The sequence below is a fragment of the Gobius niger genome (assembly GCF_951799975.1).
Source record: "Gobius niger genome assembly, chromosome: 6".
Lineage (NCBI taxonomy): Eukaryota > Metazoa > Chordata > Actinopteri > Gobiiformes > Gobiidae > Gobius > Gobius niger.
Window position 1 is genome coordinate 14,704,897 of NC_136857.1, and position 20,053 is coordinate 14,724,949.

Here is a 20,053-nt window from a genome sequence, read left to right on the forward strand (position 1 = left end):
TCAATGTAGGGGGTACTCGAGTGTAAATCCACGACTCAAGGGGTACGCGAGGCAAAAAAGGTTGGAAACCACTGGCATAAAGCATTTGACATCTGTGCATATGTTCGCTAGTGGGTCTGTCACACTTGAAGATGGTCCCTTCCAAAATGTGTCATTATCCCGCTCCTGCAGTTACAGATGAAGCACACGTGAGTGCTGCTGACTCCACAAAGCCCAGAGTGTGATTTCAGTCTCCTATGTTTATATACGTTCAAACGATTCAGCAATCACTTTAAGCAGCGGCACTGACCTCAGCGCTGGGGTCAAAACAAAGGGAGTAACACAGTAACAGAACACGCAGGAGCAGGCGCAGTGCAATACTGACAAATTCTGTTTAATATTGTTGATAATCTTTTTCTTAAAATACAGTCTTTTCTGAGGTAGACCAATACAGTTCAAGAACATTATCATTTTCAAAAGAGACATCAAAAAAGACATGAAATAAATACTTTCATGTACAATATGCCGCAAAATGAGGTAGAAATGGTTACAGAAAATGTACAAGAACCGAAAACCGCAACAACAGATTAAAACATGTAAAAATAAAAACCTGTTTTGTTGGACAAGCTGGACACATTACAGTTAATAGTAGGGCTGCACAATATATCGCCAATTGCTACTGTTACAGGACAAGTTCAAAATGTGCAAAAGCTCAGTTTTAATCCAGATTCTTCATTGTTGCCTTGTTTTGATCCTGTTTTCCAGTCAACACAATTATGTTTTTTATGTAATATATGTGGTGTCGAAAGGGTTTAGTAAAACATATTAGAATATTGTTGTCACTGAATATCTTTTTTTCAAGCCGTGCAGCCCTAGTTAATGATAAAAGTCTATAGCTGTGGAGGTGGATTAAGGGTGAGTAATAGTGATATCCAGAGCTCTAAGGCAGAGGCTGTGGTGTAAGTGCGTTGTTTTGCGTTGCTCAGACAGTGATCAGTGTGCACAGCAGGGTTCCCTCTGATTGATCAGGCTGTATGGCATGACTGAAGCCACCAGCTGGAGAGGGGAGCTGTGCTGTGATATAGGGTTGCCGGACATCAATCAGGCCACTTCCACTCCCCAAGAGTGGGTCCAGGCGGGAGGTAGGAGGGGGGCAGGGTGGACGCAGCAGCGCCACATGGCCACTGGGGCTCATGACCAGGGGGCAATCCAATCTAATGAGAGTGCATTGGGGAGAGAAAAGGGGAGAAAGAGTGATGGGGACGGGGCAGAAGGAAATATTACGTCAGTGTGTGTATACGAGTGGTCCATAGCAACAGTCAAATATAGTGAGCAGCTTTTTCCACCGTGTTAAAGAGGATGCAGAGGCCTTTCTCTGGATTGTCTACATGAGGGAACCCCTTATGTCCGTGAACAGTTTTGACTTTGGGATTCACTAAATACTTCAGACCATGTGTTGCTGTCTGTTCTTGAATGGTATTGTGCTCAGATCTTGAGTTTGGGTCCATGGATGATTGTTTTATATTTACAGCAGACATGCATATACAGGACATGTAAACATGAGAGGTAAAGCAGTTTGTCCAACAAAAGGAGGAATATTTTATGTTTTCTACATTTTTAGACAATCATCACTCCACCATAAACTACGCTGAAAATAAAGAATAAGGAAACAGAAAGAAAGATATTTATATATTCATATATAATAATACATGGATTTATGGCATCAAATATCCTTTGAAATACCTGAAGTACATTCAATGTTACTCTTTGTAGCATATTCAAGTTTCTCTGCCGAGGTAAAGCCCAGCTGCAGTGGGTATGACAAGAGACAGGCTTCTTCATCTTGCTCCTCTCTACTAAGACCCTAAGATTACTTACATTCTTTATTTCATATTTCTGAGGTAAAGAAATTCTTCCTGAGCATTTCAAACAAGACTACACACTAGAAACAAAAGGTACATGAACAGGCTGAGCGGATGGGGGTGCACTGTTGTATGAGCGAGAATCTCAGGACTCTGCAACGATGAGGAATGTGACACATGGATTGAAAGAATCACATGGTGAAGGGTAGATATTGTACATATTACTGTACACCAGTGCGAGGGGTTCTGGTCCAGTGAAGGGCAGACACTTCTCAACTTGTTTTGGTGAAATGCTGTAAAGATTTGATTTTGGATTAGGACCGGATTTTATATGAGCACTAGAGCAGCAGCGTATTTGGTTAAATTTGTTTTGGTCAAAACAGTAATTTACTGCAGATTTGCTGAAGCCCTTCAAACTGCATTATATTTCAAAGCCCAATGACTGAATATGAGAATAATACAGAGCTGAACTGACAATAAATAGGATCCTGAGAGTCGCAGTCAAAGGGAGGATTTCCTGAACCCTGATTATCCATAATCTTGGACCACGTCACCTAGCAACATATTATTGATTTTGCCCTGGACCAAGGCTAATCAGGATCTTAATCTCCTTCTGATTTTCCCATAGGCCAAACAATTAATACATTATCCCACGCATCCAGGCCTATTTGTCTTTCTTGTCTTTGGGGAAAAATATTGCAGATATTTTCAAAGCAAATTAAAGTAGCACACCGTGGCATGCTAAAGCCAGCAAACTGCTCCTCTTTCTTATCGCTGTCACCGGCTCTTTTTGGCTGCATAATGAGAAATTACAAAAACACATTTCAAAGGCTTGCATTATCTGGGTCATGGAGCAGTCCGAACAGAGCCTGGCTGCTCTCAGTGGCTGTACATCTTGCTCCACTCTAAACATGTGTCCAGTTCTTTAGTGGTGCTGTGTGGGCGCACTTTACAGAAGGCATTCTCAAAGTCTGTGAAGGCAGGTGGCTTAGTGGCCGCGGGGATCCCATGGAGGTTTCCTGATGGGGAGGCGGAGGACAGGGCCTGCTGACTGAGCTGGATCAGCTCCCACACAGAGAAGCCCTCTGTGCGCTGCAGGACAGCGCTCATCTCTCTGTCACTCAGCCCACAGCTCTGAGGGCCCAGCGCCTGCAACAGAACCTGCCTCCTCATGCTCCCGTCTGGCAGACCCACGTGATACCGCTTAGCAAAGCTCCGGTGCACCGAGTCCTGCAGGAGGTCGGGCCGCCCAGTGGCACACACCAGGATGACCAAGCCGCTGGAGCCCAGCTGGGCCTTCTCCAGAGCGGACATCAGTGTCTGCCTCAGGCCCTCCTCTTCCAGGGCTTCCACATGACTCAGCAGCACCACCGAGGGCTGTCGCGCCCCTGCCACCTGCAGCAAGGCGCTCAGGATGTGCTCAGCCTCAGCTTTCCCTTTGGCAGCCAGCATGACTCCACTGACACAGTAAAAGGAGGCACCCAACTGTGAGGCCAGCGAGCGAGTCAGTGTGGTTTTGCCCCCTCCGCGGGGACCAAACAACAGGACGGTTCTGGGCGGCCTCCCCACAGGACTCGGCCTCAGCACAGGCCATAGCAGGTCCTCCTCCAGAGCAGACTTGACATGGGTCAGTCCCACCAGCTCGGTCCAGCCCAGCGCTGGGGAGCAGTCCAGTAACTCCCCATTGACCAGGTCCAACAGCCGTAGGTCCGGGCTCTTCAGGGCGTCTGTGCGTTTATGGGACGGGGGACGGTGCTGGGAGTAACTTTGTTCAGAGGCTCCATTCTCTCCAGTGAGCCCCGCTGGAGGGCTGTAGTTCCCGGCCCCGTACTGTGGGGAGACCAGGGGCTGTGAGGAGGGCTTACTGGGTTTGAAGCTTTGAGTGTCCGTGCTGCTTGCACCGCTAAAGCCGTTTCCTCTGCACTCAGTTTTATCATAAGGCGAGCCGTACTTTCTGAACCGAGAGCCATCTGCATTCTCTTCATCCTCCAGACCCATTTCAAAGGCCTTCCTTTTTAATGTGCCGCCAGACTCAGATGGCAGGTTGGTGCTCTGGTAGCTGTAACTGACTCCAACCACTGCAGGTCTGGTGGGGACCGGGGTGGGGGCGGGTAGACTAGAGGGCAGGTAGGTTGCAGAAGGGTGACTATAGCTGGATGTCAGGCCTGGTTGGGACGGGTATGTGCCAGGGGTGTAGCTGTAGCCAGGTGTGGGGGGGCTGTAGCTGGGCACCAGTGTAGGGGTGGACTGCAGAGTGTGGAGCGAGGCGGGGGGAAGCGCTGCGTTGGGCTGGGGGCAGTAGCCTGACGAGAGATAGGTGCCATTGTAGCTGGAGGGGTACTCACTGGAGCAGGAGCTGCTGCCGCTATAGCCAGAATCTGAGAGGTTACTGTTAACTACAGACACAGTGCTGGCCCCCGGGGGCCCCGCAGCTGTGGTTTTAGAGCCTGGCAGACTATCGTGTCCCCCAGAAGCCACTATGGAATACGGGGCATCAGTGCTGTGTGTGAGTGTCCAGGGCTCGAGTTCAGTTTTCTGGCCATTGAGTCCAAAAGCGCCTGGCTCTGGGTATGTGCCCACAGGAGGCCGGTCATAGGGCGAGTCCAACACGCCAGAGTACTTCTCAGCATAGCGCTTCAACATGTTGGAAGCGGTTAGGGCAGATATGTCATCGTTGGCCCAAGCGTAGCTGTAGGAGCCGCGGTTGCGGCTCGAGTACAAATCCGACTTGTGTGCCGGCGATGAGGTGGTGGACGACACGTCCAAGTGCTGCTCCGGCCACTGGGTCAGGGGCTGGGCATGCTCTGGGGTCCAGTGCATCTTCAATAGGCCTGGAATGGGGACATGAGGGACATTAGTAAACGTTATCACGTTAAAGTAATTTCTAACTTGACATGATATGTACTAAACAGTGGCTCAGTTTTATAACTCACTGGTTGCATTGTGTGATTTGTTAAGTTTACAAGCATTACATCAAATACACAAAGTTACAGAGAACTTATATGGTCTGATCTGGTTTGTCTTGTTTTGTGGCTTATGCTTCTCAAGAGAGTTTTTAGATCCCACACATCACGTCCTGCAGCATCTGCAGCTCTCCCAGAAGAGCTATTGTTATCTCCCTTTTGCATGCTGCTATGAATGCCTGCTCTCTCCGCCCTGCACCCCCAGCTACCACCCACCCAGCAGTCAGCGTACACCAGAGCTCCAAAGAGCGGCCGCCGGCTGGACAGTGGTGTGGAGAGAGTAGGAGAGAAAGAGGGGGTTGGGTTTGGGACTGCAGCATAGTGTGCTATTCATCAGCACAGTCTCCCATGGAACATTGGGAAAGTGGAATGTGAGTTTGTGCGGCTGACTTCAGCACTGGTCCGGTCTGATCGATCACGGCTGCTACGCAGTGAGCAACCACCGAGCTAACACAAAAAAAATACACTGACAACACAAAATGGTGTAGCTTAATTATCACTTTTAATGTCAGCTACATAATATTTGATTTGATCTCACTTTGAGGATTCAGAACAGCTGCTTACTCTTTTCCTTTGTGCATTGTAAAGTTACCCTAAATCTACTTCCTATTTACCTCATGGGGACCAGCGCTACTTCTGCTGAGGCATTAGCTTAACATTCCACACATAGCTTGGCATTATTGAACTGTCATGATTCAGCCCGAGGTGAGCGCTACTTAAGCTGGAAAACAGAGAGGTAAAGGAGAAATAAAGCCAAAGCTGTGATTACTGGTCTGCTTTCCCTTCAGTGTGGACTCCTCAACATTCATTATTCATAAGCGCCTGCCTGTGTGCATGCGTGGAGCTGTGCCTTATTGCCATTTATATCAAATCTCAATATCCACTGCTACGGCTCACTCCTAAACTTTGGCCTCTGTCTTTTCCCTCCTCTCTTGTCAACCCTCCGTGTGTGTTTTCAGATTATGCCGGTTATTTATTCAGTCAGATGAGATTCAGTCAGACCAGATGGCCACTGGATTATCATGTCCTTCATATTCAAATCCACTGCCTTAAGTTCCCAATGGCCAAACTAGTTCAAGTGCTGCCATATAAGCCCCCTACACAGTTTGGAGAAAAAAAATAGAGTAATTGCATTTTTTTCCACGAAGTCTCGAGATGGCAATTTGAATTGTAATTTATGTTTTGCAATCGAGAGATTCAGCTAAGTTCAACTTCCCTACCACACTCCCATCATCACTGCACAAGACACACTGGACGACACAGAAACATTGGTCAGTCCACACCCGAATGAAATGACCACTTTTTTTTTTTTATTCTGGTCGGACTTTGCAGAGGTCTTTGTCTGAGAGCTGCAAGTAAGAAACCGTATATGTCCTGCAGGCCCTTCCCATCTGCGAGCCCGGCCAGTTTGTGAGCAGCAGCAAGCAGCCCCAATAATGGGCCCAGTGTGTGACAGAGATGGATGAGAGCCCAAGGGAGCTCATAAAACCTGCAGCGGGGAGGGGAGGGGAGGGGGTGAGGCGGTGTTGGGCAGGGGGGGCGAGTGGACAGCAGGCTTCGTCCCCTTCAAGTGGGCTGGAGCGGACATTAGAGGACTCAGCCAGGCGGGCTAACTGCTGTCCACTCCATCATCGGAGTAGCACCGATACAGAATGGGTCCCTAACTAACCCCCCCCCCCCCAGAACCACACCCCTTCGACTCATGTACAGACCAGCTGGACTTGAAAAAACAACCCACTGTCAGTGTGCAAAAGGTCAAATTAAAAGTGGATTTAAGGGACAGTTTGGCTGTTTTGCTTTGTGTCTTACAAGAGGCACCACAAGAGTTATTACAAAGGCTACAGTAAATAGTTGTCATTGTATATCACGTTTGGAAAAGCAGTAAGGATGGACGGCACTGGCCTGAAGTCATGTAGGGTCACAGAGCAAAACAACAAACAAAACTGTTAGAAGACTCAATTCTTTGCCATATGCATCCTTGCTCTTGTGAACGTCGCCCAAAGTTTATCGCGTACCGGCAGCGTGTTTGCAACATACTGAACTGCCTTTACAATCCATTTTAAGGGCATAGAAGGAGGTTAGGTGATAGGGGCTGAGTGGCAGGCCATCACTCAAGCGCACTGGACACAGCGGGGAGGCAAGGCAGCAGCAATTAGACCCTGCCTTCCACTGCTGGACTCTGCAGCACAAGGCCTCCACAATAAACTGAGCAAAAGCCTTAATCTACGGATGTGCTTAAATCAGAGCCATCATCTAGATTAATTCACTGGGGCCCAGGAAGAAAGCTAAGATTAGACACAGGAAATCAGGACAATGTGGTCAAGCTCAGGCTAGTGGAGCAAAGAGCAGCTCATTCAGTCTTGTGTAGTTTTACTGAAAACAAAAGCTACTAAATTGTAGGAGCCACAGTTCAATCCTTATCTGACAATGTTACCGGTACTGGTACGTGGTATATTACCGTATTTTCCAGACTATAAATTGCATTATTTATCATAGTTTGGCTGGGGGGGGGGGTGACTTATACTCAGGTGCGACTTATATATCAAAATATATAATTTCACGTTTGTTATTTTCAGCCGCTAGAGGGCGGTCTAGGCTTGTGTACCAGTATCTGCTGCTCCTGTTCCACTGGGGAAAAAAAGAGAGAAAAAACACAGTAATCAAGTAGCAGAAAGAAAGTTTGGAGTGAGCGACTTGTGAGGGACTTGCGAAAAACTAAGGTTACTCTTACTCTTCGCAGGCTGAAAGCTAGATGGCCACAGCTAGAGGAACGAGTTCGCAAATGGGTGCTTGAACAATGTGCTTGAGAGAGAGGCTTGTCAGTGGTGCACCTATGCCTCCATGCCCAGGTAGCCGCTAAGGCTGGTGCGACTTATACTCCGGAGTGACTTATAGTCTGGAAAATACAGTAGATATTATAGAGTAAAGAAAGTAATAACTTTGAATCAATGAATAGCTTGACACTGATGCACCTGTGTTCTACGTGCATATAATTATAATATTAAGCATACGCACGGAATCAAACGCTAAATTAGAATATTGTGGATCGTGTAGAAAACATGCCTTATAAATAAGCATTAGAGTTGCACAATTTTGGAAATACAATTAATTGCAACTTTTCTGGGATCAGGATTATTGATTTGATTGTGGCTGTTTTGTGGTTTATGTATTAAAGTCAAGAGACCGAGATCTAAACTACAGGGTTAGCAGGTTTTATGCATAAGACACTGAGGAGACAGGATTTTGTTGTTTGCAAAGAATTTTGGACTGCCTTAAGAATTGTAGTGATTGTGTAATTGCATCCATTTATGTAGCAATTTTGATGAACTTAACTAAAACGGTTCCAATTATATAACATTTTTGTCATTGCTCGGATGCAGAGTGAACATCTCAAACCAAACCTCAAGTGAAAATGCCCTGTTTGGACTGGGTTGAATGCGTTTGCAAGTGCTTGTGTTGACCAATCGTCTTAGTGTTTGCCGCAGTGGGCCTGATAAGATCCTTACGTGTAAAACGCCACAGGCCCACACTCACTGTGGGAGAAAACTCCAAACCCCAGGAGAGACAGATGTTCGTGCGCTGACCGCCTTACTGTCTGCGCCGCCATTGTGGTCCGCGGCCGGCCAGCAGACGCGCGCACTCCTCGGACAATCCAGTTGGCCCAGAGACAAAGCCCGAAGGATCCTATTGTCAAGGGCCTGTCTAATTATGGAAATCTTATTAATCTATTCAGCGGCGCTCCACTGACAGCTTTTGTGTCAGCCAGGGATTTATTGAGGGACCTGTGTGAGCTGCATCCTATTGAGGGAGTTTGTGATGAAGACAGTGTCCCGGGCTCTCAAACCGAATTCACTTTGAGGAGGCACTAAAATGACAATGGGACCCCTATTGCTCTTGGGAAGCGCCGGGCTCATTTTCTGATTTTGTTTCTGCCAATAAAAGTAATAAAACGTTGGCCCTTTATTTCCGCGCTCGCTCACTCAGTTTGAATTTCATGTCGACTCACTTGAAACTCAAGACGCCTCTGGTCCGTAAAGGCTGTAGTACTCGAGCGCGTGTTGTGGTTTCCTATAAAAGGGGTATCATTGGTCAGGTTAAACGTTATCCTGGCAGGAAGCCCGGAGACTCCAGTGGCTCCGGTGGCGGTTCACTGCTCCCTGGAGGATGCTTCTCCCCTTTCTCCCTCTTCCCGGCACTTTTGTTTTTTTGTTTCCCCCTGCCCCGAGGAACAGATCGGACACGGATGCAACAAGCCTTCTGGGACAGTGCGCTGTTAAAACCGTGCTGATTGTGAGGAGGTCGCTTGTAAACAAGAGCAGTGGATCAATCCAATCAGGGCGCTATTCAGGAGCTCCGACCCCCACCTTCATCCACGAGAATAAACTACCAACACCTCCACTCCATCATGCACTTCTATACATCACATGCTCTTAAAACCCACTTTAATATAGCCCTTCAAATCCTGTCACCTCTTGTCCAAGGGAAACAACCAGTTTCTCTGGCGTCTAATTCGTTCGAGAATGCCGCGGCTCCAGTTGTTGTGGCAGTTTTGCACAGGCACCGCTTTGCAGAATAAAAGCTTCTAAGGTTGCTCTCAAATCAGAATCAGCATAGCTATATTGATCCCCAGCGGACAAACAAAATCTCAACCAAGAAAGAAGGAAAAATTGTGTTAGAATGATGAAACAGCTTTGCATTTTATAAACATCCAAGCACAGAAACTCAATAACTCTACCAAAGACACGGTGGCTTTAGGCGTAAGGGCATACGCTATATTTGTGCTGATAAAACACAAAGTTGATGCTCCAGTGACTGCGAGGGCTGTTCTGCATTCAGCCAACACAAGCTGATCAATGAGTTATTGGATGGGCATAAATATGTAGAGCGAATTATCTTGTTTAGCGGCACCATACTTTTTTCCAAACATGTACCGACTCCAAAGCCTCCGTTGTACGAGGCAAAGCAAAACCTATGAACTTGTGTTATTTATAAGTTTGTTATCTTGATTTGTCATCTCGTCCTGGAGCCGCTGAAGTCCTCTGTTCTCAAGTTCACTGTGATTTATGGCTCTAATATCAGGCAGGACGTTCTCACTAGGCCTGCGCTGCATACTACCTGGGCTGTCATAAAAACACCAATCCAGGGGCCGGCTACATTTCACCCAGTGGCAGGTGGAGACACTGGAAAATTGTGTGTGGAGCCGCTCTCTCACTTTGGTGTGAAATACACATTATGTGAGGCCCAGCACACGGCGTACAGACACACACAGCGGTGTATGCTGGGTACACACTGCAGAGAACATTTGTGGTGCTTGGATCATGTTTAAATAGTGCCTCACGATGACGGACACAGAATTAGCATCCATCGCGGAATCATATCTTTAATATTTTTAAATCTTATAGTTACAAATGTAATGATAAGTAATATTCTCCCTTTATCACGGCAAGATTGATGTCTTAATGCTTAAAGCGGTACTAAATAATTCATGCCCCTAGAGGCCATAAGCGCCACTGCAGGTGTCGTACCATGTTGCATTTTTTTACTCATTAATTGTCCATGAGAGTAAATACTACGCTGACAGAAAAGACAAAGGGAGAGAGGGACATTGTACATCCAATTACACAATGGAGATATTTTATTTCACTCAAACTTGGCTGTAAATACTGTTTAAGTGGCGCTAGCCCACAATTAGCTTTGCCCGTTTGCTTGTTAGCTTCCTTGCAAGACACCGGGGGAGATGAAAAACCCCCCAGTCATCCCATTAACACTTGTATTACGCAAGTTACTTAGTTCTGCTTTAATATCTCCATGTATTTGCTATCTTTTTTACTTCAATCAGTGATGTACAATAATATCCTAAACTTCTTTTCTGAATGTAAAGCATTGCTGTTTTAAATATAATTGGACCTAGATCCTTCTGTCAATCTTGTATTGCACTATTACAATGTTACAATACCAACGGGATTGCAGTTAAATTAATGATGGCAAATATTATATACATATTGAAGGAAGTAAATCTCCCAAACTGAACATCTGAATAAGCAGATGAGTGAGATACTGTGGAGCCCATCACAACTCACTGGCTCTGCATAATTAGGCACTGTCAGATAATATTATTATAAATCTATGCATTAGTCACAGAGCTGCCATCAATCAACACATACAAAATGGCACACTCCCGGTGGCTCCGTCCAAGCTCATCTGCTGCCTCTTTCATGGCCCAAAAAAGATGTAATAACAGAAGAGTGCGGGAGTTTTCACACCTGCTGCCCGGAGCACCAGCAGACGCAGCGCTTTTCAAACAGGACGGTCCCAGAGGAAGGGGCCTGTCCGGCAGTGGCAGTGAGAGATGTCCTCTGGGTGGCTCTGAATCTGTTTTTGTGGACAGAGCGGGCTGCGCTCCTCCATGCATCAGACTGACAGCTTGACTTACTATTTTTTTGTTTGGTTCCCCCTTTGGGACTGTTTCGGTCCCACTGTCACCGAAGCTTTTGTCACTGTTTGCAGCGAATACACTTTTACTAGAGCCAAAGGACATTATGACAACAGCACACTGAATCACACTGGCCTATATGTATAACTTCTCTGTTGACAAAACCAATTCAACAAATGGCCAACATTAAACACGCCATTAGTGTGTAATTTTGTGGAGTGTTGTTGTGCTGCAGTGGCCAAACTACTTGATGAAGGCATTTGTTAAACATTGATTAATTGGCAAACACGTTTAGAATTGCTAATTATAGTGCAGCAAAAGCAACTCCTGTCTGAGCTTATAGTTCACAGCCTTTTTTCTCTCCACTCTCCAAAACTAGAAAGCCCGAGGAATAATTGCTGGATGCGTCACTTCATGCTCGTAATTTTAGAAACATCCCCCCCTCATCCCTGCCCCCCCTTCTACCGAACGTCCACAAATGGCAGAAGCCCGTTTTCTACCCCCTCCTGCCGAGAAAAACAGGGTCCCTATTTTCTGTGACTGCAGGCTGGCTTTAGGTCATTGTGTCCACTAATATATCAAAGAACAGCTGTCCTAAGGCTCTGTGATGACCAATCACCCTTTCCATCTGCCTCCCTCGCCCAATCTTTGCTCTATCTCACTCCTTCAGCCCGTCTCTACCGGGCAATCACTGCAGCAGCCTCGCTCCCAATGAGCATGTTGCACAGCCCTTTCATTTCCAAATCCTGGCCCTTTGAGATTAGTCTGTAAGCAAATGGGAGCTCTGGGAACTGTTGTTTTCTGTAAGTGTACACACAAATTACAGAAAACTCAATATATTCACACCAGCACTTTCTCTTTATGAGCAGTATACAACTAATGGCATAACGATTAAACTAAGTTATTTCTTAAGTGTGCTTGTTCACTAATTAGCTGTGAAAGACATTGTAGCTCATTGTGTGAAATGTGCTGTCTCAGGAATCCAGTGAAGTGTTGCAATCCAAATGAGGCTCACCTCTTGCTTCTTAATTGGGCCCTTAATGTTTAGTGAGATGTCCTTAATGAGCTGATGGGCCCTGGCAGACAGAGCGGGGGCCAGTGCACTCTCATGGCCTTGTGTCCCTAACCTCCTCTGCTGTGGACACACACCTTTACTCGCTGGGGGCTAATTAGGGCCCATTCACACCCTCCACTAATGATGTGCTTTTATTCACATACACTTAAACGGCTGGGTGTTTACTCTAGAGCCTCACTGGCCCCTCAAAGCACCACTCATAACACTCGTCCTACAATGGGGAAATGCCTGTGCAGCCCTCCAACCTGCTTCTTCGGGGGCTCGCGTGAAGCAGCGTCTTCTTCTTTCTTTTCAGACTGCTCCATGACTTGGACGAGTCATTCACAAAGCCACTCGTACACAACACAAAAACAGAGGTAGAGAGGGAGCGGAGGCAGCTCGGGGTCAGTCAGAGGAGAGCTATAAAATCTGACAGACCTGTACTGTGTGTGTGCGTGTTGTAAAAGAAAAGGTATCGCTGAAACAGCGGGGCCCCTGCAACAAGAGTTAGGGCACTCCTGGGTTGGCGGCCTGGGACTGATTTAAGAGTGTGTTTGAAGTGCAGATTACAGATTCTTTGCACCAAATCCCTCCAGGAGTATCCATGGCCCCTGGAATCTCTCTCAGGTTACTCCTCCGCTCCAGCCACTGCTTGCCCCAGCTTGAAGCCCTCTGGACCGGCCGGACATGAGCACTGGCCGGCACTGAGGCTGGACCCACCAGCAAAAAAAACATGACTCAGAAACAATGCAGACGGAAACCAATCTAAACCATGTGTCATATTGCACACATTCCCATAGACCTGTTCCGTGCAGCACCACGAATGCCAAAAGCAGGAGTCAGAAGTCGCCCTGGGAAGTGGAAATTTCCACAAAGAGAATTTCAACATAGACATGAGAGTCTTCGCATGTCCTGCATATATGCAAAGTGCCTCACCGTAAAATTGGTGCTGTGTAAAATGATGAGTACGTCTTAAAGAGGGAGATAGTGAGCCGCACACGGGTGTTTGTGTGTCACTGGGCTGAGAGCAAACAGCAGAGCAGCTCACACTGTTGTGTGCAGCCACATACAGGACCACACTAGAACACTATGGCACTTCACTGGAGCAATGGAAACAATCTGCTGAACAGAGCGTGTCTGTGCACACTGGACACAGCACATGAGAACCTGCATTGTCCCTCGGCCTCAAAATCATAAAAGCTATTCTCACACAAAGACCAGTATATAGTGCTCTGAAGTTCTCTTGACAGAGGAGCAGTGGACGCTCTGAAAGCATGCTAACCATTTCACCAGAAGTTTGTGACATTCTTGTATGCAGTCCACTACAGCCGAGGGAGTGTCCTGGCTGTGGGCTCCCAGGCCACAGGGCACTGATGGGACAACCAGACCAACAGCCTCAGCAAAACACCAACCACCCAGGACCTGACAGTCGTTAAGGTATTACTAAGGTAAAACCAAGGCTAAGATACACAGCTCAGACAATTTGAAAACATATTATCAAGCCCATATACTTTGGCTGAGGGAATATGTTCACTATGGTTAAAATCCTTGTCGGGTGCTATTGTTATTTTCATTGTGAGCTCTTAAAGTGGCTTTGCCTTTCACCGAGTCACTAACAACACATTTTTCTGCTGCTCATTTAGATTAGAACACAAATCATATAAAGCGGCTGTCACAATGGACGTCTTTTGCAAAAGCAAAGGGATAACTCTTGTCCAAACATGTACAATCACTGTTTCATTTTTATGACACAGCGCTGTCCTCAGATCCCGTACATCTGCTCAGCGTCTTAAAGATAACATTGGCTCTTTCAAAGACTATAATGACCCATACCAGAAACAAATGCCGTCATGACTTTCAACACCTACAGGCGGCACATTCACATACCCACACTTCGGACCGGCTTGAAATCTGCCATTCATATTTTGCACATTAACAAAGCCATAACCAAAGCAGACCCAAGTCTCCAATCAGTAATACTCTTTAAATGAAGCGTTGTGTCCGACTCCTCTCTTTTCATGTAACTGTCATGCCGATAAAGCCCCTTTGAGGTGGGAAAAAGGAGCTCTTGAAGCAGAAGCCCCATGCTGGCCACTAAACAATGCTGTTTTGGAGAAGCCCGAGCGCTGCACTCGAATGCAGCCCTGTGGGAGGGGGAGCCAGGACTGGACACGTCAGTTATTAGGTCAGCACGGGAGGGGAGAGAGGCGCTAAGGGAGGGCGGCATGTGCGGTAGTGTCTCTTTTGACCGTGTTGGTAAAATGACACTGGCAAAATGACTGGCTTTTTGCTGCTTAAACCAACAGCACCACAGTCTCCCCACGTCCGCCTTCCTCTCCGACTGTCTGCCTTTCGCCCCGTGATGAAACATTCAAGCAGGGCCAGGGCACGGGTTTAGCGTTTCCGCAGCGCGTCAGGGAAACACAACTCATTTACTTGGCCATTTTAGAAGTTCATATGTAATTTTTTGGAACACATGAAAACTTTATTACAGATTTTATTTTTATTACTTGCTGCTGTTGAAATTATAGTTTTGTTAGACTGTGTTTTAGCTGCTTGTGTTTGGACTTTTCTCCAATATTGACAATGTCTACCAATCAGTGTATGTTTTAGGCAGCAAAACCAACTGCGACCTATTTTTAGAACGTATTGATTTAGCCAAAGTCCAACTAAACCTCATGTATTGTTGGTTGAAAGATTCAGAGCTACAGTGCAGTACTTACTATAGGGGACAATGGGACTCAGCATTCTGTGTAGCTGGCCTCAGTTAGGAGGAATGCCGTCGTGTGAATGCCAGCTCAGGTTTGTGTGCGTCCAGCTGTGGTCCATCACTGGCCGGCTCTTCCACTGACGACAAACGCCCTGAAGACAAAAAGAGCCCAAAGCTGTTACAGGCGGCCGCACAATGTCCACAAAAAAACACTCAAATGTCAACTAACGGTCTCGCGCTCGGAGCCCAATCCACGCTGCGTCTGATAGAGTTACGGCCCAACCTGAGAAGCCTAGATCAGTGTGGCCAGAACATGCACAGAAAGGAGAAGAAGAAGAAGAAGAAGAAGAAGAGAGTTGGGGCAAATGACACACGCACACACACACACACACACACACACACACACAGAAGGGTATTCATTATGGGGCAAAGCATTAAGCTGATTGTGCGGCAGTGTCCAGCCACTAAAGAGGGCTTTCTAAATTTGCCTGACAAAAAGGGACTCGGCGCATACCACTACTCTGTGCGCTGGGGCAATAAAGAGCGCATTCTTAGGAGACCAAACAGCTGCACAAGCCAAAATGCAAAAAATAGATGGAACGAGTGGAGGCAATAAGTTGGAGACGTCCTTTTAGAGATGTGCCCTCACTTTGATCTTCGAGATGAGATACAAATATAAACAGCCACTCCTGTGTCTTATGTAAAATATAGATCATTATTTTATTCATTTTTAACTTGAAAACTTACTTTTTAAAAACATAAATCATAAAAAACTTAAGACTATTGTTTTTTTTTGTTTAGGACAAATGGGTATTGTTCACATCAATAAAATCATATGTAAATAAGTGAAGTTTTGGAACTCACAAAAAGCGATTGCATGAAACCTGCAAAAAAAACGTATTAATATAGAAAGTAGCACAAGCTTTATTGAAACAAAACAAACACATAAATCTAAGGAACATCCACATCGAAGACACAATCTAAAATCATTGAAGAAAGACATAAAAGCTATAAAAATGTCAATAAAATTAGAAGAAGATGAAAAGATTGTCCAAAGAGTGGCTCCTGTTGACAACATTAAGACTATTATATAACAAGAGGCGCCTCACTCACGGAATACTGTATCGCCCGTTTCCAATCACTCATGTGCCGCTCATCTGGAGGAGCAATTACGCAACACCCATAACCCCTGCATGTTCAGGACGTCCCGGCTCTTCTCCCACTGACAGCCAACTTTTAACACTCGCCGGCCCACCCCGCCCCCCATCTCAAGTCGCACCTGAAACATCTCCGAAAACCGCAACTTCTCAAACCAAAACAAACACAGATCCGTCCGAGCACGAGGCTCTGCGCAGCAATAATACTAACTTCCATACATGCAGTGACAGAGCGTGAAGACCGAGGGGGATGTGCGCTTACCTATTCATGCCTCCCTGCCCTCCATCAGATCGCAAAGCGCGTGGATAATCCCCGGAGTGGAGCCGTGGGCTGTGTGCGCACGGCTAGGCTTTTTTACACATATGGGACATGCACAAGTGGACTCTGCCAGCCCCCTCTCTGTTCTGCCTCTCTCTGGCCAGTGACAACAGAGCCAGCAAGCAAGCACTCAGTGAGCTCACCCCTCCCCCACGCCACTCCCCTCCCACTGGCCCCCACCCCTCCTCTCTCTCTCTCTCTCTCTCTCTTTAGGCGAAAAGTAAGTAAGCAGAAAGGCAGAATGAGGGGTGGGCAACATCAGCCAGTTGAGGAGATTGGACAGTGTGGTGCGGGTGCGAAGGAGGGACATGGGTGCAATGGCTAAGAAACGTAAGGGTGAAGATCAAAAATTTGGATGACGCTCCCTTCTGCAAACAAAAACTGCCCATTAATATTGCCTTGAGCATAGTTTGTTGTATGATGCATTGGCCTGGCAATCCGCAGGTCTCTGAACATTCTTATGTGTTTGAATGCAGTCCAGCCAGTGGCCAAACAACGCATTGAGGAAGGAGATTGATAAGAAACTCCAGAGGCATCTTCTGCTGCGGCTCATATTGTACAAACCAGCCGGAGCAGTGACAGCGCTAAGTTACGTGTCAACTATGCATCTGATTAAATAGGAAAGTTACACCTAATGAAACACTGTCTCGTAATATTGGCCTAGTATTTCGTTGGTGACGCACGTTTCTCGTCACTGACCGTGTGGGAGCATGGATGTGCTGGTCAGGTGCTGCTCTAGTTTCCACGCACAGCTGTCAGCCTGCTTTAGCCGGACACTGAGGGCCACATCATCTGTTCCTGGTACGCCGAGCCCATGCCCCTGTCAAACGTCCCGTAGAGCTGCCCCACAAGATCCACCAACCACGCAGCGATCTCCACCCGGCTGAGGAAAGTGTCTGGAAATAGAAAGGGCATTGTGATCATATGTTTGGAGTCCGGAGCATCCCATGCGCTGCATCATGTGACAGGATTACCCAAAGTGTTGGTTGCACTGACAGCCCGGGGCTCACTGATATGAATCATGCTCAGGGCAGCTCAAAGGCTAAGATGACATGTACATTCACTTTCACCTCTAAAGGAATCAAGTCGAACACATATCTATTTTAAAAGGTAAAACCAACAAACAACATTAAAAAATCTTGCCACATAAAGTGCACCAAAATCCGTTCTACCTGACAACTTCTGAAGCGTCTGAATCCACCAAAAGAAAACAGAGACTAAAAAATTTCTGAAACACGTTGTCCTTTGTAAGACATGTAGGCCGAGCTATTTTCGGGGATGCCCCAGTGGTCAGTGACATGGCTTAAATTGGAATGTAGGGCAATAAAGCCATTGGAGGAAAAAGTGCGACTCATTAGAGTGGTTACAAAACTTACAGAGCGGCGAGTCCCAGTCCAGGAGCACAATTAGACTCTTAATGTTTGGCCTCATATGTGATCCTCCATAGATTTGCTAATGATGTCTCTGTGGGGGGTTAGCTCAGGGTATGGTTGAGTAGGGATGTTGAAAGCAGACAACTCTGGCGCACTCTCTATCACTCTATTGCCTTATTAGTGCTGAGGCAGCAGTGTGTGGACATGGGCAGCATGCTGAGCCCAGCACTACTGGAGCACAAAGAGTTTAGGGCCTCAGGACACGAAACAAGCCAAAAAGTGGAGAAAACAGAAAGAAAGAGCCAGTTTGATAGGTTGCAGCATGTACACAGCATGTTCACAGAGAGCAGCAGAGTTGGCCTGTCTCATGAGTGAGTCTGACAGGTGTGCTGCTCGAACACACATTAAGATATTTGTGCATGTTTGACAGCCTGAGCTCCCCTGAGCTCTCACACTTGTTCCAGTAGAGCTGGGTTTCTGTGCGGTGCAGAGGTGCCTGTGCAGGAGGTTAATGGAGAGATATGAGCGATGACAAAAGCACCGTGGCAGGCTGAAAATGCGTCCTGAATGGACCAAGGCTACAGGTCAACACGCCTGTGTTTGACCTGGGACAGCAGGACACGTCAACTCAACACCTACATCCAGCAGGTTGTTCGCTCAGTGACCAATGGGTCAGCTAGTTTTATTGAGCCAAACTGATGAATCAGGATAATATTTAATTTGATTAAATGAGATCTGCATTCAGTGCAGCACCAGAGGGCGATTAGCTAAGCAAAAGAGCACATTTGGTCAATGTTCATGGAGGCTGAGCTTGAGCTGAATGATTCATCTGAAGATATTAGGTCAAATACATTTACAACCTTGCATTTATGGTGTATTTAGAAGAGAGTCGAGGCAGTAGCATCTTTAGTACCACAACAGAAATGTGCATTGCAGTTCATAGAAACTTTTCAATTGTACATTTACAATGAATGTTCGGTTTTCAACTTAAGTTTTTGTAACTATGTAAAGATCATTATTATCTTTACATAGTTACATGTCAAGAAAATAATAAGCTTTATTAAGTATTGTTTTATGCCATACTTTCAATGTAGAGCATGGAATAAAGCAAAGTAGTTTAGATGAAACACCACTTTTGTGGATGATATCATTGGCACACAGACTGCAGCACTTATGCTTTTTAAAAATTCATAAACACAACATTTCTCTGACATTGCATAGGCCTCAAAGAATGAGGCTGTGAAAAGTTAAAAGGACAGAGTGGACAAAAGGTTCGGCCTCAGGAGACTAATTGTTTCCAGGAGTGTTTTGAACCAAAGCATTACAAAAGGAACTCACAGATCTGAACTCAGAGCCAAGAGGCACATGGACAAATTTTGCACATAATGTTTTCTAAACACACATTACAAGCCATTTCCTGCTATTTTCTTGAGTGACACAGAATCATCATTGGTCGAAGTACAAGAGGAAACAACACTCCAGAAATACTTTTTTAGTCACCACAAATGTGTCAATGAGAGAATGTGAGTGGTGATAATCAGTTCCAGATTTAACAAAAAGGCAAAGAGGCACTTTGTTTTAAGAATACAGCTCAGCTAGACTAGAGTGGGATTGGACTGATACCCAAATCTTACACAGTGTTGCGATGATCTAAGCTGAGCAATGGACGAAGATTGCTTTAGGTCTATAAGAATAAACGTATTACAAATTTAATAGATTGTATATAATTGACTTTCTGGGACTGCATTTGGATGTAAACTAAGTGAAATGATTCAATTTCTTTCTAAAGTCCCTCCCTTTTCTGATGTCATCATACTGTATAATCAGAGTCTGGCAGCATTACACGTGGACCAACGAGGTGAGCTTTCCTGTGCACAGGGGACGAGGGGGGTCTTTCAGGTCCAAACAGGATGGAAGTGACTAACAATACCATAACACATTATAGACCAAAAGGACACAAAGAAACTAATTTAATGTAGTATCTGCAACACATCACGGTTTAAAAGTTCATGACAATCATAGTTTTTAGTTTGTCTCTGACTTTTACCATAAATTCAGTAGATTTTGTTTTTCCTTTATCCAAGCTCAAGAGGTTTAAAACTGCGGTTAAATGGTGCCACTCACTATATAATAAATATTTAATCATAGTATTTTGCATAAAGGCTTGTAGTAACTCGATTAAGTGAAGGTGTGAGTGCTGGGG

The 20,053-nt window shown here is 46.0% G+C and overlaps 1 protein-coding gene across 1 annotated transcript; it reads right to left on the minus strand.

The window, feature by feature from the left end:
- Positions 1-753: 753 nt before the first annotated feature.
- fignl2 (fidgetin like 2) lies at positions 754-16,568 on the minus strand. The gene is made up of 3 exons (XM_079558540.1): positions 16,421-16,568; positions 15,015-15,153; positions 754-4,672 (listed from the first exon to the last, which is right to left on the minus strand). The coding sequence occupies exons 2-3, from the start codon at positions 15,037-15,039 to the stop codon at positions 2,721-2,723; spliced, it is 1,977 nt and encodes a 658-aa protein (XP_079414666.1). The 5' UTR covers positions 15,040-15,153; positions 16,421-16,568; the 3' UTR covers positions 754-2,720.
- Between the last annotated feature and the right edge of the window lie 3,485 nt (positions 16,569-20,053).

Coding starts and splice junctions, on each gene's coding strand:
- fignl2 (XM_079558540.1), bottom strand. CDS start 15,039: ATGCTGAGTCCCATTGTCCCCTATA. Junction 4,673..15,014: donor GAGTCCCATTGTCCCCTATA/GTAAGTACTGCA, acceptor TCCCCATTCCAG/GCCTATTGAAGATGCACTGG.